The following is a 24,635-nucleotide window of genomic DNA, read 5'->3' on the forward strand; positions in this document are numbered from 1 at the left end:
GCATTTTTCGACCGAATTCACTGAAATTTGGTACTTTGTGTTCTTGTTGGGTAGCAAATCTCCCTACCAAACATTATAAAAAAAGTTCCATTTTTTTCGGAAAGCCCCCATATAATGGCACCCCCAATTTTCGGTATTTTCGGGTTTTTGGGCTCGTTTTATAACTGAATTCGCTGAAATTTTGTACATTGGGTTCTTATTGGGTACCAAATTACTCCACTAAAAATTATAAATATAGGTCCAGTTTTTCTGGTAGTACCCATATAACGGTACCCCAAAATTTTTGGTATTTTGGGGGTTCTGATCGGATTTTTCGACCAAATTGACTGTAATTTAGTACGTCGAGTTCTTATTAGGTAGCACATCTCTCCACTATAAATTATATATATTGGTCATTTTTTTCTGGTAGCCCCCAGGTTTTGAGGTTCTTGAACCAATTTTTTTTTTTCTGGTACAGGGTATTATGTTTTTGTGCATATGTTTGTAACATGCAAAAATAATCGAGATAGACCCATGGCTCCTTTTGAGAATATGCATAGAATCACTTTTTGAGTCGATTTAAGCAAGAAATTTGGACAGCGTAGCAAATTAGGTCTAGAATGATGTGTGTAAAGTTGCCTGAAAATCGGTTCAGATTTATATATAGCTCCCACATATACTTTCGTCAGATTTAATGTAAATGGTGCACCAACGTCCCTATATATCTTTCGATTTGCACGAAATTTGGCACAGCGTAACAAATTAGGTCTAGAATGATGTGTGTTAAGTTTCCTGAAATCGGTTCAGATTTAGATATAGCTTCTATATCTGACCAAATGAACAATTTAGTATCGGTTGCAGAATGACGTGTTTATGGTTCCAATTTCATTTTACTGGTCCTTTAAAAATGCGACTTCTGGTAGGATTCATCTGTTGAATATACTCAAAGTGGTGAAGGGTATCATATAGTCGGCCCCGTCCGACTTTACTGCTTTCCTTACTGGTTTTTATTTCACAAAAGGTGGGGCTTATATACGACGTCTATAGAACGATAACTATATATAGGTCTTTAATAGTTTCCAGACCATCTCCTATCGGTAGAAAATTTTACATTTATCCTGGAGAACATCTGTCAAGTGTTTACTTGTACTCTCCCTCTTTTGAACTTAACTACTTACTTTCCCATTTATTTTCTGGGTTTTCTCTTCCCCCACAGACAAAGACATACACACCCACACACATCGACTTTGCAACATATCACTTCAAATTGCAACTAATCCTGACACAAGACTTTTTAAACAAACAGTTCACATTTAGATATTGACAGATAAAATGGAACAAAATGACACAGACATAGATTACAATGACTTATATGCATATGTATATATATATGTACGTATGTATAGTGTATAGTGTATGTGTGTGTGTATAACCCGATTGGAAAAGGATTCCAAACAGGAGGGCTATAACAAGTGGAAATATAATTCTGGTATTCAAGGAGGAGCAGGAAAATAGTAGTTTTACTTGCTGTAGTTCTTGTTGTTTAGGTCGTAGTTGAGATTTACTTCACAAACGAAATGTTATAACGGGTGCGGAACGTGGCCCCCGTTGGTTATTGGTCGTATGCAGAATACTGCTATTAAGGCGACACACACACAAGTGTGTATTGTTGCAGACATTCTCGTGATTTTTGCGGGCAATGGTCGGTAATTCAGCAGCATTGATATTGACATTGTCGTCGGAACGACGATTATAGATGCATTTGGTGGCACAATTACAATAGGAATTTTTTACATAACGCAGTCGTTGTTGCGGTAGTTGTTGCTGTTGTTGTTGGTTCATGGACGACAACCCATAGGGCAGATGTTTCATATAGTGGGAATTCAACAACATCGGATGTAGGGTATTTGTACTATTTGTTGTACTACTATCGGGATCAACATTACTGATGAGATCCGGTGTGGCATCGTTGCACGTTAAGGCAGGAACTTGCGAATGATGATCTTCCAATTTGTTGAGCAGCCAATAGGTGCGCATATCTCCCTTACCCTGTAATAGAAAAATAATAAGAAATAGTAGTTATTTTTTAAAATAAAATATAGAACATATTTTGAATTGAGTGCAGCACAAGGTAGGGTACTTTATAACAATTAGAACAAGTCATTTTCAATATATCTATGAGCATACATTTGCTCAACGAACGTTTTTGAATTTAAAAGTATTGTTAAGTATTTTTCAAAAGATTTCTGCCACAGTAGGGGTTTTATGGACATTCATTTAAAATCATATCAAATTAAATAGTTGTTCAAGTTGCCGGTAGTTGGCGCTGTTGGTGTTTGTAGTGTAGACACGTACCACCAATAGAGAACTAAGTCGTTTGATACGATTGTAATCGAATGACCATAAATGTCCTACTTCATTCATTACGAAGAATAGTGAAAGCCTACTGATAATTAGTTGTTTGTAAGTTTTCCACCCAACGAGGAACCAGAAATAATTACAAATTTGGATAAAAATTATTGTTACTTTCTTCAAAATATCGTAAATTCATGGTATCGTTATATGTGGTATATACTATAAAGTGGATACCCTCATTAGACAGAAGACCCAGTGATGATATGTTAAAAAGAAAATAGCTTTTTCAAGTCTTCTATAGTCAGATGCACTCCCTCCGATCTTCTATAGGCATAAAATCTTCCTCAGGTCTTCCATGATTAAAATTTAATTTTATAATATCATGCGAATGTGCCATCCGATTTGAAACAAACTTTGTACAACCTATTATCTTTACCAAGCCTATCAAGTCCTAACATGTCCGAATTCTAGTACCTCCCTCACGGATTATGCGAATGGAATGTCTGATTTGAACCAAATTTTGCTAAACCTATTAGATTTATCAAGCCTAGATCAAGTTCGAAGGTGACCCTTTTTGGTACCTCCACCAAAACATTGGGGGTATTGTTATATGGGCTATGTCCAAAAATGGACTGATATATCCAATCATCGAAGCCTAGATCAAGTTCGAAGGTGACCCTTTTTGGTACCTCCACCAAAACATTGGGGGTATTGTTATATGGGCTATGTCCAAAAATGTACTGATATATCCAATCATCGAACTTGATCTGACTGCAGACAACACCTTATCCCAATTCCTTCGGAAGACATGGGAAAATCGTCTTGGAATTTTCCATTGTCAAATAATATACTTTATTCGGTCGGAAACGATTTTTTCGATTAGTAACAGACGAAGTGACAAAAGTTAGGAAGAGTATTAGGCTGACGTCAGAGTGTAAGCGAGAAGCGATGCGATACTACATGATATAATTGTTCATGTTATTTTAATGCTGTAATATGGCATTGTAAGGGATTCTCCCTGTTACAAACGTGGCCATTTAAAGAAAATCTTTTGAGAAATTCTTGAAGATGTAAGCGTAGAGTTTTTCAGAGTACTTTTTAAGATATTCTCAGATTATTCTTAAGGAACCTTCGGAGCAAACACATATAAGCTAGTAACAGACAAAAGGAAATGGGATAGCACCATGGTTCCTTTTGAGGACATACATAGAATCACTTTTTGAGTTTATTTTAGCATGTCCGTCTCTCCGTCCGTTTGTCCATGTACCTTTGTGAACAAAGCACAGGTCGCATTTATGATCCGATTTGTAGAAAATCGGTTTTGATTTAGATATAGTTTCGTCCGATATAATGTAAATGGTGTACCAAAGTCACTATATATCTTTCTAGAATGATGTGTGTTAAGTTTCTAGAAAATCAGTTCAGATTTAGATATAGCTCCAATATATAGTTTCGTTCGATTTTATGTTAATGGTGCACGAAAGTCACTATATTTCTTTCGATTTGCGCGAAATTTGGCATAGCATACTGAATTAAGTCAAGAATGATGTGTGCTAAGTTTCGTGAAATAGCTGCCACATATACCTTCGTCCGATATTATATAAATGGTGCACCAAACTCCCAATATTCTTCCGATTGAGACAAAATGTTGCACAGGTACTGAATTAGGTACAGATTGATATATACCAAAATTTGTTAAAATCGGTAAATATTTAGATATTGCTCCCAGAGATAGTTTCGTCCGATTTTATGAAAATAGAGCACCATACTGTCAATATTTGTCCGATTGGACAGAATTTTGCACAACGTACTGAATTGGGTCTGGATTGATGTATGCGAAGTTTTGTTAAAATCGATTCAGATTTAGATATAGCTCCCATATATGGTTTCGTTCGATTCCTGTAAATGGTGCACAATATTTTCAATGTTTATCCTATTGAGGTAAAGTTTTGCCAAGCGTCCTGAAATTACTGCAAGTTGACGTCCGCGAAATTTTGTGGAAATCGATTCAGATTTAGATATAGCTCTCATATATATTTTCGTCCGATTTTAAGTAAATGGAGCATCATAGTGTCAATAAGACAAAATTTAGCTTAGCTTACTGAGAATACTTCACGCAGTTAATTTCATCCGATCCCATTTCAATACTCTCCCAAATAAGCTAGGTATATTCTATCAAAAGGATATTGTACATATTAGCATCTCTTGTATGTACCCAAAGTGGTAAAGGGTATCATATTGTCGACGCCGTCCGACTTTAGTACTTTCCTTACTAGTTTCTTATTATACACATCACCACACTGTGGTACAGGGTATTATGTCTTTGTGCATATGTTTGTAACAGGCAAAAGAAGACGAGATAGACACATGGTTCCTTTTGAGAATATGCATAGAATCACCTTCTAAGCCGATTTATGCATGTCCGTCCGTCTGTCTGTCCATGTTAAATTGTAAACAAAGTACAAGTCGCATTTATGATCCGAATTGGGAAAAATCGGTTCAGATTTAGATATAGCTCCCATATATAGTTTCGTCCGATTTCATGTAAATGGTGTACCAAAGTCCCTATATATCTTTTGATTTTCACCAAATTTGCCATAACGTACTGAATTGAGCCTAGAGTGATGTATGCTGTAACTTTCTTTTACAATCAACTTCTCGGATCTATGTAAATATACATTTGACCAGCTAATTATTGACCGATCTTCATGAAAACAAGCATGCTTATTCTTTGGCCCGATCCTCTTCTTCGAATCCCCATAATTGCGGCATCAGAAGTGACAGGGTACTCAAAAGAACCCAATGCAAAATTTTAGCCGTCAATGCAAAATTTTAGCCGCAAAATTATAGCCGTCTATATACATCGGTAACTGTTGCAATACGGACGTGTTCTTCAATCGCTCCTCGTTAATACTCAATTATTTACCTGCCTGTATAAGATAAACGTTATATTAACGCAATAACCAACAAGATATTGTGTTCACATATCGAGAACATTCAAATAATCACACATTGTGGTGCTTGTGCCTCATTTTCAGCAAAACAAAAACATAAAAAAACTTTGATATTTTGTGAACGACAAATCATCGGTTCCTGAACTGGATAAGCTGTTTGAATCACCCTGTTGTTCATCTGTTTCTAATCACCCTGTCAATTCTTTGATTACGCTCAGTGTTCGAAAATAAACAATCTTTTTGTAATTTGAATCAATCAACAATACATACAAATTAAAATGTCTTGTTTGAACAAAAATTGCAAAATAAAATCTGATACAGAAAGAATGATAACTTGTTGGCTGTGTCACGAAAATTCTCACATTAAATGTAGCGACATTTCTGGTCTAGTTGCCGATGTCATTTCAAACAATAAGGGAGTTCATTGGTGCTGCACTGATTGCAGAAAAATCGGTGTAAGTTTTTACCGATTTTTCCAATCAAAAAAGAAAATATTTCTAGAGATTCAGGATGAAACGGCCAAACTAACGAATCGAATAGATGACTTTGGGAAATTGTTTGAAAATTATACGTTGCTGGATAACCTGAAATCACCTCAATCAACTCCGAAACGACGTAAATCAGCCAGAAACTTAAACAAAGAAAAACGTTTGGAAAACGAGAACAATGAATTCAATGTTCCGTCGACTTCAAATCGATTCTCAAATTCTACATCTAACATGTCATCGCCAATTTCAAAGAACTCAGTTTCAAATAATGATCTGCCTTTAAACTGTCAGCCTACAAATGATGTGTCTAACATGGTGCCTGAAAACTTACCAATAAGTTACGCAGGAATAGTCAACAATCCTCCTGCTCCTCTTTTAAATGATGAACACCCTGGTATTATTACACTTAGAGCCATTCCACCGAAAAAAGTGTTTTTGTAACGAGACTTGCAGCTGAGACTACGGTTGAATCTGTTGATCTTTTCATTAAGTCGAAACTTGGGCAAACTACTGATATTTTAATTCATAAATTTAACTTAATTCAACAACGCTCAATCGCATCATTTAAAGTTACTGTCTCGGATAACATCTATAATCGGCTTATCGACACTGATTTTTGGCCTGAACATACAATTGTTCGTGAATTTATATATAGAGAAAGACAAAGACCCATTAATATTGGTTTCATACCTGAAAATACCGAACATGTTTCAAAAAACTAAGTTCTATCAATAATGATGATATTTCCATTATCTATCAAAATGTCCGTGGTATTCGAACCAAAATATCAAAATTGTATCTGGAAAGTTTTACGTTTGACTATCATATAATAGTACTTACAGAGACATGGTTAAATGAAACAAATCCTATGAAGAATTTTTCGACACACTCTTTGATTTTGGTCTATTTCAGGTAAATTCTATACGTAACTCCAGCCATAAGTTACTAGACCTTCCGTTTGGCAACATAGAAATCTTTGCAAAAGGATTTCGATGATTAATGGGAAAATTGGACGAAGATCCACTTTATGAGAGTATGCCAAAAATGAACTAAGTGAATGGATCACTTGAGGCGCAGTCGCGGTCAGCATTAGCATGATATATTATTTATATATTAAATGGGAGTTATGTCAACATATAGCCCTTTATAGTGGTACTGAATTTTCTAACCGATGTGATAGTAATTTGATCTTACTGCATATAAAGCTCCAGCTGCATCTTCAGAATGCTTAATATTCCCACTTGAATACTTGTTGTATTCCTTAGATTTTAAACCATTATCCCGCAGAAAATCCTGTCCGATTTTAAGTCTTTGAAATACGCACTATCGAAAGCATTTTGTTTTTCGATATATACTATTGTTAAAAGGTTATTAAAGTATTATAAACTGGTTATAACATTTTCAAGTTAGAATTATTAAGCTATCGATAACATAAAGGACAAAAACAGGTCACTCAGCTTGTTTTCAATTACTGGACTTGTCGAACAACATTCAGGAACAAATTGTACAAATTAGTGTGAGATATACTTCCTTAGTACATAAAGCAATTCCACAAAACGAAGGTAACGTGTTTCTCTTTTCTGGTGGAAAACAAAAGCGTGTTCAACATTTCCACAGAATTCCGTTATGGTTATGATAACAATATACAGTAATTAGAATTGAAATAAGGATACATGGAAATAAATAAGTCGAATGACAGTTGTTGTTTTGTTTGCAAACAAAGGCTTCAGTTATTAATGAAAGTCCAATATTTCATACAAAAAGTCTGGACTTTAATAACCAATAATGTCTATATCGAACAGAACATTAAGTTAATGATGTTTGACTATCATACACCTGGGTTTCCTGCCTTCTTACCTTGATATTAATAAGTCCTCGCTCAATACAATGATAGCCACCGACATTCTCCAATAAACGATACGTTTCCTCGGATATGTGAATTTTCATTGCCTCGCCGGAACTTTCCATACGTGATGCTGTATTGACTGTATCACCAAAAAGGCAATAACGTGGCATCTGTCGACGAAAAAGGGAAACGCAAAACAAAACAGGAACGTAACGAATGGAAGAAAACCAAATGAGAAATTTTACATAAACCATGCAATTTAATAATGTTGCGTAAAGTATTCAAGGATCTTTTTTGTTTTTCTTTATTTTGGTAGGGGAAATTAATGGCACACAAATGACGCACTCACTCACTTACCTTTAAACCGACAACACCAGCTGCACATGGTCCTGAATGCACTCCAATTCGCAGTTGTAATGTGTCATTGGGTTTATGTGGAATTTTCAAATTTGCCACACTTTGCAAAAGGTGCAAAGCTAACGACGCAATTTCGCCCACATGACGTTTGCCATTTCTCAGCGGAAGGCCGGATACGACCATATAAGCATCACCAATTGTTTCCACCTGTAAAAACAAAAAAAAGGCAAAAAAGGTGGAAAATATGAGGGTGGAATTAAAATAGTTAGTTGACGTACATCCCCAAAAATAATGGAGTGTCAGACAACCATCCACACAAGCTACGGGAAAATTAATTATGTATGTGTTGAAATAGCTTATTACGGAGAGTACAGTGCACAAATTATGCGATCAAAAGGACCATTAAAAAATTTCTAGGCTTTAGAAGGTCGTTTAGTATTATGAATATAAAGCTTCGGAAATATGAATATACAGTTTCGGAAATATCGTCATTATCTCTTAAAAAGCCAATTTTTTGTTTGTAAAATTCGTAGTACGAATGGCGCCCAACGTTAAATAGATTTGATCCATTATAACATTTTCAAAATGTACCCAGTGTTATGACACTGTATCACGCATTGCAAAGTAATTATCGTTACCAAAATAACACACACACGAAAAAAACGCACACGTAGAATAACAACTAACTTACCTTGTAAACATCATAGTTGGATATAATAGAATCGCAACACGTGTATAAATCATTCAACATTTCCACCACCTCGAACGGTGTACTGGTACTACAGAGCTCAGTGAAGCCGACAATGTCACTGAATAGTATTGTCACACAATCAAAACATTCCGCCTCGACGGGTTCGCCACGTTTCAAGGATTCGGCAACAGATCTGAAATTTAAAATGCAAATGTGTGGTGTACAATGAATGAGCAGGAAGAACCGAACAGGCTTATTAGGAAATGTACAATGAAACGTAAAATAATGGAAAAATGCTGTGCAAATATTTTTGTTAAATATTTGTTCTAACAATGAATTTTCAATAATGTACGAGTCATTTCAAACGAGACAGATCCATATTTACTTTTGAGAATATGCATTGATGTAAAATTTTAAACAAAATGTAGATCGCATTTATGATCCGAAGTTCATTATACCCTACACAACTATGTTTTCAGGGTATTATAGCTTTGTGCAGCCCCAAAAGTTTGTAACGCCGCGAAATATTGGTCCTAGACCCACCTTTAAGTATAATGATCGTCATATCTCGACTAGCTGAGTCGATCTAGACATGTGTGTCCGTCCGTCCGTCTGTCCATTATAATTTGCAAACACGATGCAGGCCACAGTTATGGACCAATATTCACGAAATTTTGCTTGTAGGATGGGTTCTGGCCAATGAAGACCCCTATTGTTTTTGGAAAAAATCGTTTAATATGTAGGGGATGAAATGGACCAAAAACTTTATTTTTGTCGTTTTTTCTGGTCGCTCCTGAGGCCGCAATTATGGCCCAAACATCGCGAATTTTTACATGGAGAAGGAGATCGGGCCAAAGTATAAGCATGCCTGTTTTGATAAAGATCGGTCAATATTTAGCGGGTCAAATTGACCCTGACTTTTGTGTCAAAAATAACAAAATTTGTATTCTATGGGGTATATATTTGCCTCTGAGGGACATAGACCCGAGATGTTGATAGTATCTCCAAGAGGAGTGGTTGACCTTTAAATTGATACCAGATGTCGGAGTTACACTTAAATATTTACAGGTGCTTACGTATTCAGATATTATTTAATAAACCATTACCACACTAGAGGGCGGATATATAGCCCTGATCGCTTTGAAATGTTCCAGTTATGGTCAAGGACAACGCCTATAATTTTCGGTGATGATCAGATACTAATTAGGGGATGAAGTGGACCAAAAACTTATTTTTTGTGTTTTTTCCTATTCAGGCTACAATTATAAGCCGAACATCACAACACAACCCACGGTGAAGGGAATATGGACGAGTAATTAGAAGGGCTGAATATTGGTAATATTCGGAAAATATGTCAGTGTCAGGAAGAGGTGCTGTAGTCCTCTAATCGGAACAGGGCGCAGATATCACGAAATATTGCCCAGGCTTGGAATAAACGTCCACAGAAAGTTACAGTTCGTATGGTCAGCCCCGTCCGACTATACTGCTCCGCTCACTGGTTTGACCCAAGGTTGAACCGTATTTATATTGTTCAAAATAGATTCGCATTTAGTTGTAGCTCTTATCGTCCGATTTTACCATAGTTCCAAGAATTGTCCGATTGAAACGAAATTTTTGATAACATACCAAATTGAAGCTGGAACAAGTAAAGTCGGACGACTACATGATACCATACACAACTTCCACTGACTTCTATGTTCCCGCGGATCTATTTTCAACTGCTCCTCTGCGGACAACCACTTCTCTGCGGCATCCTTTCGGAATGAAATGGTTTCCGGAATAACAATTTTCTCCATAAGATTCATATTTTTTATTTTACCCAAATTAGTTGGTTAGATTGCCTTCCCCATGGAAACTTTATGATGGTCGGTTGATAACTGTGACGTCCAAAGCGATAGGAAACCCTGATAAAAATCTTTCGGTTCGTTTCATCCTTGAAGTATCATAAAATCATCATCGAAAATTATAGGCGTCATCTTGACCGGAATCTCAAGCCAAATTTCCTAGTCATCAACACTACATTTTCGTCTTCTCTCTCTCCAGATCATGTAGGTCTCTCTTTACATGCCTATGTGGGAGAATTCTATCCATAAGATGATTGCATTGATGATTCCGGCATAACACCCAAACAGGTACTGAATCGATAACATCCTGTTTTGACGATGTACAGGTAAGACCACTGGCTCCTCAGGTAAATGATCCACTGATGTTATAAGCAGGCACCTTGTTGCAGTTTTCAGGGCGACATTCGAACAGGTTTGAATGTTCTTCCACTGCGTATCGCTTACATTCGCGAACCACAATGGCGCCGCATTGCTTACCACCGACAAACCTATTGCTTAGTAGGAGTTCAGCAAGGTCTCTTTACCCAAGACCTGCCGACAAGCGACTTGAGCATCTTGTTCCTGCTTCCCATCTTATCGCAAATAGCGGTCGAACGGTATTCACAAAATTTTGGGTAGTTTGTGGTCGGAATTAGTTCACCATCGATCATGATGTTCAGACAGAGCTTCATTTCAGCCGTCCATGTAATTACCAGAGTGGCCGTGGATTTAGCGGCGGATATCGTCTATTCCTCAGAGGGAAGGACTGCACTAAATCACTTATATAGATATTTAGCCTTTCACAAGTGTCACCGATAATGTGATCCGACGCCATGATCGTACTGTTATCCGCATACATTACGATATATTTGCTTTCCGGTGGTTGTTGAATTTCAGAAAGGTAGAGGTTCATCAGTTCCGAAGATATGACACCATCTTGGGGAACTCCTCTCTACGGGTTTCTGAGCTCCACATATGACTGGTGATCACACATGTATTTGATTATCCAACGTTTCAAACCAGGCCGGAGTTTCGTCTTCTCTATGTCCTCGAACAGCTTGGCGTGGAACCTACTTCTCATCAGAGGGAATAGGAGTGACTCAATCGTCTTTGTAACTGGAGACAGATTACAAATCGGTCTGTACGATTCACCTCTGCTGGTATCCTTGCCTCGCTTCAGTAGCGGGACCACCCTAATATCCCGGTGTCTAACGAAAGGTTGAGTCCAGCAGTTACGTACTCTACTCCTGGTTTCGAATGACATCTGCAACATCATCATTCGTAAATTATGGTGGTACCTCCTCCGCTCGAAGGGATCTAGTACGACGAAGCACACTACTTTTCGCCTTGTGTGCGGGTTAAAATAAAATTTAAAACTTGTCAATCAGCTAAACTAATGTCGGGTAAATAACGCGGTACAATTATTTAACGGCGGGATGTACACGTTAAGAACCTCTGTCTCGGAAGTAACACACTTTACTGCTACCCCCATACATTCCATGTATGGATCAATGGAGTCTAGCTCAGGCGAGATTGGTCTGTACTGTACAGAATGGTGTAACAAGAACAAGCTACCCACCTCCGTTTCTAGGGCCATCCTTTAGCAACACGTTGTAACCATTGCAAAGGTGCATGCTATGCACCTTTGCATGGTTTCCTGGATCGCGGCGACCATGATATTATTGAGATTAATAAAATTCACGATTTCGCTGATTCTGTTTCACAGTTAATCGCAGTTAAACTGCAAAAACGATGCATTTCCTGGCCCTTGTACCGCATGTGGTGTCAGACCTGGAAATTGCTATGTTGACGTAAGGGAAGGATCTTCGTCTCCTCATAAAGAAAATCTACAGGTGTCATGAGAGATTCATCCTTACTATCATATGGTGGCGTGTCAGGAAAGGTCTGCATGATCTAAAGCAGCTATGATCTGCATGACTTCAGATGCTCCATCCATTTATTCCGCATATACTCTGCGACTAATCTGCTAACATCTAACGTGAGTTTCCTGACCATGAAATCTGCTGGGTTAGATCGATGCTGATTTAAACAAATAGTGGCGGTGAAGAAGATACTCCATAACAAATAAGAGATGACGGTATAGAGTGTATACCACCTAGCCAAGATGAGGTCAGAATCGCAATCAATCGGCTGAAGAATAAGAAATCAGCAGGTGCGGATGGGTTACCAGCCGAACTATTCAAGACTAGAGGTCAGATGCTGCTCAGGAGCATGCACCAGCTGATTAGCATAATTGGGTTAGAGGAATGCATGCCCAGTGGCATTTTACGTATAGCTGGAAGGTCAGTAAAAAATATGAAGCGACATTTAAAAGCAAAGCAACCCTATACACAACCGTGGAGCTGGAAACCACGGAAAAGCGACAATGGTGTCCAGAGTAACAACTGCAGCGCAAACAAGTGTCCAGCCGAATATAACGGAGTTATGCCATCGACCACCACCCATTAAAAAGTGGAGAAAATATATGGGAAAGTCCTTCGAATGATTTTGAAAGATCATCATTCTGTACGTTTGGTTGAACTGCCAGAACTTAATGGGAATGCACAGCCATGCCAATTGAACTGAGTAACCATTTGAATTTAAAAAAAAAAATAATCTAGTTCGTTCGATCACCAAACTGAACGAGATTGCCCAAGATGAATCCGTAGGGGTGAAGGATATCACAGGATACCGAGAAGCGAAACCCAAATAATTAAAAAAGAAAAACGAAATAGTGTTTAGTAAATATGTTTTTTTTAAGGGGACCGCCCATTCTCGGGGTCAACAAATTTATTTGATTTAATTAAAATCTACACTAATTCAAGAATGTCCCTACAAAAATTCAAGAGAAACTCTTGAAGATATAGCCGATTTATTGTATCAGCTTCGAGTGACGGCTAAAGGGTTTCTCAAACTTTAAACGCGTTTTTCTCTTTTGTGAATGGCGGGCACGATAACTCAAAAACTAATGACCCAATCGATTCCACCCGATTTTTACACGTTTCTCTGTGAGTGTATAGCTATCGTATGAAATAGGATAAAGCCAATCGGTGAAGATCTTCCTTATTTTTTAACTTGGTTTTTGGTAAAAAATCGGCGATTTTCCAAAAATATTTTTTCAAAGGTCCGCCATTTTGTTAATTTTAGAGCGAAGTCAATAATCCTAGTTCATACGTTCCCTTAATCATTATTTGCAAAGTGAATGGATTTCGTGAGAAACCAGACTATACCTTAGGCTGACGTCAGAGTGCAAGCGAGAAGCGATGCGATACTACATGCTATAATAGTTCATGCTACTTCAATGCTATAGTATGTCAGAGTGAGTGCTATAGAGAGCAAAGCGTGTTGTTGGTTTATATCGCCTATTTCTGTTGTAAACTGGTGTTTATTGACTCAAGAAGGATTCCGACGAAGAATTTTTTATATCACAAAATGTTTTCAAAGTAATTTTTTAAAGAAAATTCATGAAATGAACAAATATTTCTGCATCGATTTCCCTTATTTTTTCCAAATTATTTTATTATTATTTAATTAAATTTGGACTTGAGTCCACAAAAATCCCGACAGATTGGTCCACGCCATTAAAATTCGATAAGATGCAAAAGAACGATGCCAAAAACCGATCAATAACGGTAAATAAAAATAATAAACAAAGAAACTCAAACAGAGCCAAAGCGAGCTCTTGCTATAAACCATTGCACAACACGCTTTATCGCTTGCACTCGCTTTGTCTCGCTTGTAGCGTAGCATCCACTCTGACAGCTTTTGCGCTATGCCATAAGAAAACACACGCAGAGGTTTATAGCGTCGTCTAGCGGCATATCATAGCATCGCTTCTCGCGCGCACTCTGACGTCAGCCTTAGTGTGCGTTAACGACGATAGCGAGAGAACAAGTGTTTAATCTACGACAGCGGGAAAGCATGTAATGTTGCGATGGACAATAAAGCTACAGCAAGGCCGTGACCACACAACTACGACCACAGCATTGAGAAGCGCCTCTCTGCATCCGAACTAAGCGAATGTTCCTTCCAGGAGATATAGTGGAAGAGGGCGAAACCCTCCCCTACAATCCGAACTAGGCGAATTAAGCTCCTGGAAGATATGCGTATAAGATATCCCCATTGGGATCCGAAGAGCGGCCAATTAAAGTGATTAATTGTAATGCTGTAGAAGGGGAAACAATGTATCGAACATATACATTGCCGTAAGCAATGTATAGAACATATAAAGTCGGCATTGTGCGTCTTTTGAGTTTCTCTTAATGGCTTTTGTACGATTTCGAGAAATTTGTATAAGCATGTATGTTATGTTTTGATCAAGTCGCTGTAGATGTAACATCCCGAAGTAATTTATTCCAATTCACTGTAAACAATTTACCAGAGATGCTTCGCCTTTCGTATACAGAATATATTGAATTAATTTCGTTTACATGCAATTACCCATACGTTGTTCTTTTTTTTTTGCCTGCGTACATGGAGTGTATTCTCTTACCTTGGCAACATTTGATTTAGCAGCATATCGGTTTTTTTCTTCTCCTCATAGAGTTGGGTGGTGCGCTCCTGTACCAATCCTTCCAAATTGTATGCATATTTTTCCATAATTGACAGCATATTATCGAAAATATTTGGCTTTCTGAAATGAATCAAAAATATTGTGTAGTGATGTGTGTGTATGTACGTTGCAAAATTGTTTAGATGTGTCGAAATAAAAAAAAATCAAAAACATATGTATGTAGGAGAGCGTATGTAAGTACGAAATCATGATGATGATACTGTGGTGAGTGGATTATTTTTCACATAATTTTCATTTGGCCAAATTACAGTTTCCACTAAATACTCAAATGTGTGTAATAAAGATAAAAGCACACACGCAATTATTTCCATTTCAATTGTTTTACAAATGGTACAAAGTCAAAAAGTTATTACCACTAATCCTAACACATTCACATATTCACCGAAAAACAAAAAAAGAAAACCAGTAAGGAAAGTAGTAAAGTCGGACGGGGCCGACTATATGATACCCTTCACCACTATGGGTATATTAAACAGGACTATTAACATGAAATATATATGGGAGCTATATAGACCGATTTTCTCGAAACTTGGCAGACATCACTCTAGGCTCAATTCAGTACGTTATGCCAAATTTCGTGCAAATCGAAGGATATATAGGGACTTTGGTGCACCATTTATATGAAATCGGACGAAACTATATATGATTTTCACGAAACTTAGCAAATTGCCAAATTTCGTGCAAATCGAAAGATATATAAGTACTTTGTGGCACCATTTACATGAAATCGGACGAAACTATATATGGAAGCTATATCTAAATCTGGACCGATTTTCTCGAAACTTGGCAGACATCACTCTAGGCTCAATTCAGTACGATATGCCAAATTTCGCGCAAATCGAAAGATATATAGGGACTTTGGGGCACCATTTACATGAAATCGGACGAAACTATATATGGGAGTTATATCTAAATCTGAACCGATTTTCTCAAAACTTGGCAAACATCACTCTAGGCTTAATTCAGTACGATATGCCAAATTTCGTGAAAATCGAAAGATATATAGGGACTTTGGGGCACCATTTACATGAAATCGGACGAAACTATATATGGGAGCTATATCTAAATCTGAACCGATTTTCTCAAAACTTGGCAGACATCACTCTAGGCTCAATTCAATACGTTATGCCAAATTTCGTGCAAATCGAAAGATATATAGGGACTTTGGGGCACCATTTACATGAAGACAGAGAGACATCACTCTAGGCTCAATTCAATACGTTATGCCAAATTTCGTGCAAATCGAAAGATATATTGGGACTTTGGGGCACCATTTACATGAAATCGGACGAAACTATATACGGGAGCTATATCTAAATCAGGACCGATTTTCACGAAACTTGGCAGACATCACTCTAGGCTTAATTCAGTACGATATGCCAAATTTCGTGCCAATCGAAAGACATATAGGGACTTTGGGGAACCATTTACATGAAATCGGACGAAACTATATATGGGAGGTATATCTAAATCTGAACCGATTTTCTTAAAACTTGGCAGACATCACTCTAGACTCAATTCAGTACTTTATGCCAAATTTCGTGCAAATCGAAAAATATATAACGACTTTGGTGCACCATTTACATGAAATCGGACGAAACTATATATGGGAGCTATATCTAAATCTGTACCGATTTTCACGAAACTTGGCAGACATAATTCTAGGCTCAATTCAGTACGTTATGCCAAAATTGGTGCCAATCGAAAGATATATAGGGACTTTTGATGCACCATTTACATGAAATCGGACGAAACTATATATGGGAGCTATATCTAAATCTGGACCGATTTTCACGAAACTTGGCAGACATCATTCTAGACCGAAATGATTAGGCTGTACGAAATTTCGTGCAAATCGAAAGATATATGTGGACTTTGGTGCACCATTTACATGAAATCGGACGAAACTATATATGGGAGCTATATCTAAATCTGGACCGATTTTCATGAAACTTGGCAGACATCATTCTAGACCTAAATGATTAGGCTGTACCAAATTTCGTGCAAATCGAAAGATATATAGGGACCGTTTACATTAAATCGGTTAAATATATATATGGGAGCTATATCTAAATCTGAACCGATTTTTCCCAATTTCAATAGGGTTCGTCCTTAGGCCGAATAAGTGACCTATGCCAAATTTCATCCAATTCGGATCATAAATGCGACCTGTACTTTGTTTACAATTTAACATGGACAGACAGACGGACGGACGGACATGCATAAATCGACTTCAAAAGTGAATCTATGCATATTCTCAAAAGGAACCATGTGTCTATCTCGTTTCCTTTTGCCTGCTACAAACATATGCACAAAGACATAATACCCTGTACCACAGTGTGGTGAAGGGTATAAAAAGTTACTGTAATATAATCCGATAATTGCACCTTTGGTAAAATTTCACCAAAAGGGAATCAAAATTGAGAAAGTAATTTGAAAAATCCCATATGTGTGAATTATTTATTTTTCATATTCCGAGATTAAACTTTTTTTCGAATACATCAAGTAAGTTGTACTGTTGGTTACAGATGTTCAACTTTTTTTTCATGTTTCATATTTCAGTAGCATTAAATTATTCCCAAAGATAATTTAGAATTTCTGTCCTTACATAAGGTGTAACCAAAATTCAACACTGACACACACACACCTACAATTCCCAGAGGTCACTGGGTAATTGCACCACTTAGTATTCTCAGTGGCTAATTATAAATGAATACAAAATAAATAATTGTTCTATGAATTTATCAGAAAACTTTTTTCAAGCTAACAAAAACGGCAATGGACTTTAACTATTCTGGCAGGAATAAAAAAAAAATTTGGACAACAAAAAAATATTCAGATATTTGGTATCTTAAATGAATGAATTGAATTAAATACTTACAGCCCCGCCTGCAGTTCCTTTAATTTCATGCGCACTAAACGAATATCGGGTCGCATTTCGGGATCCTCCTCCCAACATGAACGTAAACATTGTCGCACATATTCAGGTATATCGAGTTGTGACAGTGATGGACGGAATATTCCATGATGTAAAAGTTCGGGCTGTTTGACATATGCGACAATTTCTGAAAGTAATGAAAAGCAAGAAATGTGTTAGTAGGAGAATTAAAAATTGAGCCGGATCGGACGTTTTATACCCTCCATTATCAGGTTCCAACCAATTGGAATCCAAACTTTGAATTAGAGCTAATTCGATTAACAAATGTGCCCAAAAAAACGCTAAAAATTACATGGGAGCTATTCTGAAACTGGGACCAATATTGATCATTATACCCTTTACCACACTGTGGTACAGGGTATTATGTCTTTGGGCATATGTTTGTAACAGGCAAAAGGAAACGAGATAGACCTATGGTTCCTTTTGAGAATATGCATTGAATCACTTTCTGAGTCGATTTATGCATCTGTCCGTCTGTCTGTCCATGTTAACAAAGTACAGGCCGCATTTATGATCCGAATTGGATGAAATTGGGCACAGCCCATTTCTTTGGCTCAAGGACAAACCCTATTGAAATTGGGAAAATCGGTTCAGATTTAGATATAGCTCCCATATATAATTTCGTCCGATGTTTAGAAAATTGTGCACCAAAGATTCAAATTTAGGCTGATTTGTACGAAATTTTGCACTACACCTAAGGTGTGCCAAGTTTCATTGAAATCGGTTCAGATTTAGAATAGCTCCCATATATATTTTCGTCCGATATTTAGCAAAGAGTCAAATTTAGGCCGAATGGCACGAAATTTTGTACGGAGTACTGAAGTTAGGATAGTCTAAAGTGTGCCAAGTTTTATTGAAATCGGTTCAGATTTCGATATAGTTCCCATATATATATACGTCCGATTTTTAATGAATTGTGCACCAAAGTGTCAAATTTAGGCCAAATGACACGAAATTTTGCACAACATACTGAAGTTAGGACAGTCTAATGTGTGCCAAGTTTTATTGAAATCGGTTCAGATTTAGATATAGCTCCCATATACATTTTCGTGCGATTTTTTCAAATTCAGGCCGGATGCCATGAAATTTTGCACAACGTACGATTAGTACATCGTAGTCAAAGACTACAGTTAGAGGAGGCTATTCTGAAACTGGGGCCAATATTGATCATTTTAATTAAGAAGATTTTCTATATAATGACAAATCTAAAATATGAGAAATACATTAAAATTTCGATAATGCGTACTCCATAATCCGAATATGTTTGTCTCTATTTGACTGTACTATTCGAATTGTGAACACACATTTGTTTTTACGAATTATTATACCCTCCACCATAGTACAGAGGATATTTGAAGTATGTTTTTCCGTTTGTAACTCATCAAAACATTAATTTCCGACCCAAGCCATGTCCGTCCGTTCGTCAAGTCAAATTCGATTGGGCTATATCGGTCCTCCTTTTGGAATAGCCTTCATATAAAAGAATCTCCAAATTTGCGATAGTTTAAGATTTCGTACACGCTTTTTAAACCGACGGTAAGGCCGGCCGAACTTATACCCTCCACCATAGTGTACTGGAGGGTATATATATATATAAGCTAACACCCTATAAAGTACCTATAAACCTTATAAAGTATATTTATTCGCGATCAGCGTAAAATTCTTTACCGATTTAGACATGTCCTAGCCTCTAAACGAATTGAGATATCGCCAAAATTTTGATAGAGTTGTAGGCAGGTCAAGTTCGAAGATGAGCTATATTGGTCCACGTTTAAGCATACCTCCCATATAAGAGCACCCCCCCATTTTCGGTATTTTGGGGTTCTTGAGCGCGTTTTTCAACCGAATTCGCTGAAATTTGGTATATTGAGTTGCTATTGGGTACCCAATTTCGTCACAAAAAATTATACATATAGGTCCATTTTTTTCTGGTAGCCCCCATATAACGGTGCCCTCTAATTTTCAGTATTTTGGGGGTTTTAATCGTAGTTTTCAACCGAATTGACTGAAATTTCGTACTTTGAGTTCTTATTGGGTACCAAATCTCTCCACTAAAAAATATAAATATAGGTCCATTTTTTCTGGTAGCCCCCACATAAGGGTACCCCCCAAATGTCGGTATTTTGGGGTTCTTGAGCGCGTTTTTCAACCGGTTTCGCTGAAATTTTGCACATTTGGTTCCTATTGGGTGCCAAATATCTCCATCAAAAATTATAAATATAGGTCCAATTTTACTGGTAGCTCCCATATAAGGGTAACCCCAATTTTCGCTATTTTGAGGTTCTTGAGCACGTTTTTCAACCGAATTCGCTGCAATTTGGTATTTTGTCCCCATATAACGGTTTTTATACCCTTCACCACTCTGTGGTACAGGGTATTATGTCTTTGTGCATATGTTTGTAACAGGCAAAAGGAAACGAGATAGACACATGGTTCCTTTTGAGAATATGCATAGAATCACTTTCTGAGTCGATTTATGCATGTCCGTCCGTCCGTCCGTCCGTCTGTCCGTCTGTCCGTCCGTCTGTAGATGTTAAATTGTAAACAAAGTACAGGTCGCATTTATGATCCGATTTGAATGAAATTTGGCACAGGTCACTTATTTGGCCCAAGGACGAACCCTATTGAAATTGGGAAAAATCGGTTCAGATTTAGATATAGCTCCCATATATATATTTAACCGATTTAATGTAAACGGTCCCTATATATCTTTCGATTTGCACGAAATTTGGTACAGCCTAATCATTTAGGTCTAGAATGATGTGTGCCAAGTTTCGTGAAAATCGGTCCAGATTTAGATATAGCTCCCATATATAGTTTCGTCCGATTTCATGTAAATGGTACACCAAAGTCGCTATATATCTTTCGATTTGCACGAAATTTGGCATAACGTACTGAATTGAGCCTAGAAAGATGTCTGCCAAGTTTCAAGAAAATCGGTCCAGATTTCTATATAGCTCCCATATATAGTTTCGTCCGATTTCATGTAAATGATGCACCAAAGTCGCTATATATCTTTCGATTTGCACGAAATTTGGCATAACGTACTGAATTGAGCCTAGAATGATGTCTGCCAAGTTTCGAGAAAATCGGTCCAGATTTAGATATAGCTCCCATATATAGTTTCGTCCAATTTCATGTACATGGTGCACCAAAGTCGCTATATATCTTTCGATTTGCACGAAATTTTGCATAACGTACTGAATTGAGTCTACAATGATGTCTGCCAAGTTTCGTGAAAATCGGTCAAGATTTAGATATAGCTCCCATATATAGTTTCGTCCGATTTCATGTAAATGGTGCACCAAAGTCCCTATATATCTTTCGATTTGCACGAAATTTGGCATAACGTACTGAATTGAGCCTAGAAAGATGTCTGCCAATATACCCTTCACCACTCTGTGGTACAGGGTATTATGTCTTTGTGCATATGTTTGTAACAGGCAAAAGGAAACGAGATAGACACATGGTTCCTTTTGAGAATATGCATAGAATCACTTTCTGAGTCGATTTATGCATGTCCGTCCGTCCGTCCGTCCGTCTGTCCGTCTGTCCGTCCGTCTGTAGATGTTAAATTGTAAACAAAGTACAGGTCGCATTTATGATCCGATTTGAATGAAATTTGGCACAGGTCACTTATTTGGCCCAAGGACGAACCCTATTGAAATTGGGAAAAATCGGTTCAGATTTAGATATAGCTCCCATATATATATTTAACCGATTTAATGTAAACGGTCCCTATATATCTTTCGATTTGCACGAAATTTGGTACAGCCTAATCATTTAGGTCTAGAATGATGTGTGCCAAGTTTCGTGAAAATCGGTCCAGATTTAGATATAGCTCCCATATATAGTTTCGTCCGATTTCATGTAAATGGTACACCAAAGTCGCTATATATCTTTCGATTTGCACGAAATTTGGCATAACGTACTGAATTGAGCCTAGAAAGATGTCTGCCAAGTTTCAAGAAAATCGGTCCAGATTTCTATATAGCTCCCATATATAGTTTCGTCCGATTTCATGTAAATGATGCACCAAAGTCGCTATATATCTTTCGATTTGCACGAAATTTGGCATAACGTACTGAATTGAGCCTAGAATGATGTCTGCCAAGTTTCGAGAAAATCGGTCCAGATTTAGATATAGCTCCCATATATAGTTTCGTCCAATTTCATGTACATGGTGCACCAAAGTCGCAATATATCTTTCGATTTGCACGAAATTTGGCATAACGTACTCAATTGAGCCTAGAGCGATGTCTGCCTTTTTTCGTGAAAATCGGTCCAGATTTAGATATAGCTCCCATATATAGTTTCGTCCGATTTCATGTAAATGGTGCACCAAAGTCGCTAAATATCTTTCTATTTGCAAGAAATTTGGCATAACGTACTGAATTGAGTCTAGAATGAATGTCTCCCAAGTTTCGAGAAAACCGGTCCAGATTTCTATATAGCTCCCATATATAGTTTCGTCCGATTTCATGTATATGGTTCACCCAAGTCTCTATATATCTTTCGATTTGCACGAATAGTCCTGTAATAGTCCTGTTTAATATACCCATAGTGGTGAAGGGTATCATATAGTCGGCCCCGTCCGACTTTACTACTTTCCTTACTGGTTTTATATTCAAATAGTTATGCAACTATATCACCTGCGGATGATATCGAGATAAAAAACTAGCACGTAAGGTTCGATAATGAACTATATATGAACTATAACCCGTATTTAGACCTAGCCCCTGTGTGGGAGGTACCAGAAGGAGTGGTCCGATATTCCCCATCTTCGAATTTTAACTAAGTTTGGAAGAAATAATATGATGGGCAAAGTTTGGATGAAATCTAAGTTTTCTGAAACGGATTTGGTCCAAAGAAACATGGGGTCTAAAATCAATATTTCGATGAGGCATATTTTCACGGTGTAATGTGTATACACCCTCATTAGCCATAAGGCTGAGGGTATAATTATCCATTAAAAATTTCTAACATTTGTATGATTTACATAATCCGTTTTTAGAAATCTCGGTATAGGTCCCCTTTTTGGTATGTTCCCTATATTTTCATTTCTAGTTGCTGTCAATATATCTATGGTCGAGGGTATCCAAAGTTCGGCCCGGCCGAACTTACCGCTTCTTCACTTGTTTCTTCTTATTCTTATCGATTTTAAATTTAAACTACTATTTTGACCATGATACAACGTTTTCGCAAAATTTTGGATTTTCGGAGGTAATGCAGCACCATGCTTTAGGATAGCTTTATACAGGGTCCCCAGTTTAATGTAGGAAATGCATCCTACAAGCCTGTTGAAGCTTCAATGTAGCACCACATTTGCAATCTTGAATTTTATGTTCAGTGTGTTTATGAGCTGTCCTGGCTAATTCGACAAAATTATTTATTTTTGTGGTTAAAAATAAAAACGCGCCTGACATTTCCTCCATTAAGTGTCATTTATCTTCGAGAGAAACCATTGTCAACTTTTAGTGACGACTGCCTGGCAATGACCCCTAAATACCAAATCCATTTTTTCAAAGAACATTTATTTATTATCATTGAAAAAAAAAAATACAACTTACCCTCATTTGAGTAGGATGTTGTGCCCCAAGGGCCCTTGCGACCAATAATCTCATATAAAACAATACCAAATGCGTAGACATCGCCTTTTTGGGTGCCACGAGCTGGTGGCGATGGATCTCTTAACAGTTCAGGAGCTTTCCACAAGGCACGTTTTAATTCCAAATCTCTTCTGTGAAAAAACAACAAAAAACAGAAACAACAATGTCACTCACACACACACACAAAACAAACCAGTAGTGTGGGAGGGACAATGACAACAAATTTGTGCCCGAAATTTTAAAATGCTTTTAAAATCAGTTTTTGTTTTCATTTTAGGATGACAGTTTTTATTTCTTGAAAAGCCATAAAGACAATAACCACACGTTGTGGTTAGTTGTTAACATGGCCAACAAGTTTCAAGCCAAAGAAAAAGAAAATTAACTTATTGAAGAGTGTTGAAAGCTTGAAGTTTTCTTTAATAACGATAAATGTCCTTTAGATGCCCAAAATGAAGGAGAATAAAAAAACATATCTTAAATCTCAACTTACTTGTGCGGTTCCTCTTGTCCATATTTAAATTCGTGCAGACCAAAATCTGAGATCTGACAAACCCAACGGGAATCGATTAGGCAATTACTCGATCTCAAATTACCATGTGATACAATTTCCGAATCATGTAGGGCAATCATACCCTTAAGTATATCACTGACCAACGACGAAATGAACATGTGATCCAAATGTAAATCGTCATTGGCCAGAACATCCTCGAGACTACCCCGGGCACAATACGTAGTGAATATGATGACATTTCCATGATCAATTGAGACACCAATAAAATTGATGATATTCTCATGACGAAGCTGTAATGAAATGATTAAGCAAATTTTGTTTTTTTATAATATTTGGAAAATGTTCAAGTACACCTTACCTCTCGCATTTGTTTTAATTCCTTACGAATGGAACGTGTTATATCTACAGTTTTCTTATATACTCTTTTCATGGCAACTATGTTGCCACGGTATAAACCTGTAAGGAAATATAAAAGATGGGAGATTTGAAATAAATTTTTCTTAATTTTCAT

At 37.2% G+C, this 24,635-nt stretch overlaps 1 protein-coding gene across 1 annotated transcript; it reads right to left on the bottom strand.

Annotated features, from left to right (window-relative positions):
* Window positions 1–1,537: 1,537 nt before the first annotated feature.
* On the bottom strand, window positions 1,538–24,635 carry LOC133322873 (guanylate cyclase 32E). The gene is made up of 9 exons (XM_061531826.1): window positions 24,483–24,635; window positions 24,104–24,414; window positions 23,575–23,744; window positions 17,948–18,131; window positions 14,986–15,126; window positions 8,671–8,863; window positions 7,980–8,186; window positions 7,634–7,792; window positions 1,538–2,028 (listed from the first exon to the last, which is right to left on the bottom strand). Exons 1-9 carry the CDS (start codon window positions 24,633–24,635, stop codon window positions 1,546–1,548), a joined length of 2,001 nt encoding a protein of 666 aa, XP_061387810.1. The 3' UTR covers window positions 1,538–1,545.

This window comes from Musca vetustissima, unplaced genomic scaffold (genome assembly GCF_032173495.1).
Source record: "Musca vetustissima isolate MV318-11 ecotype Yass unplaced genomic scaffold, APGP_CSIRO_Mvet_v1 utg35646, whole genome shotgun sequence".
Lineage (NCBI taxonomy): Eukaryota > Metazoa > Arthropoda > Insecta > Diptera > Muscidae > Musca > Musca vetustissima.

Coding starts and splice junctions, on each gene's coding strand:
- LOC133322873 (XM_061531826.1), bottom strand. CDS start 24,635: ATGAAAATTAAGAAAAATTTATTTCAAATCTCCCATCTTTTATATTTC. Junction 23,745..24,103: donor GGACAAGAGGAACCGCACAA/GTAAGTTGAGAT, acceptor GTTTTTTCACAG/AAGAGATTTGGAATTAAAAC. Junction 8,187..8,670: donor CCAACTATGATGTTTACAAG/GTAAGTTAGTTG, acceptor TTGTTTTTACAG/GTGGAAACAATTGGTGATGC.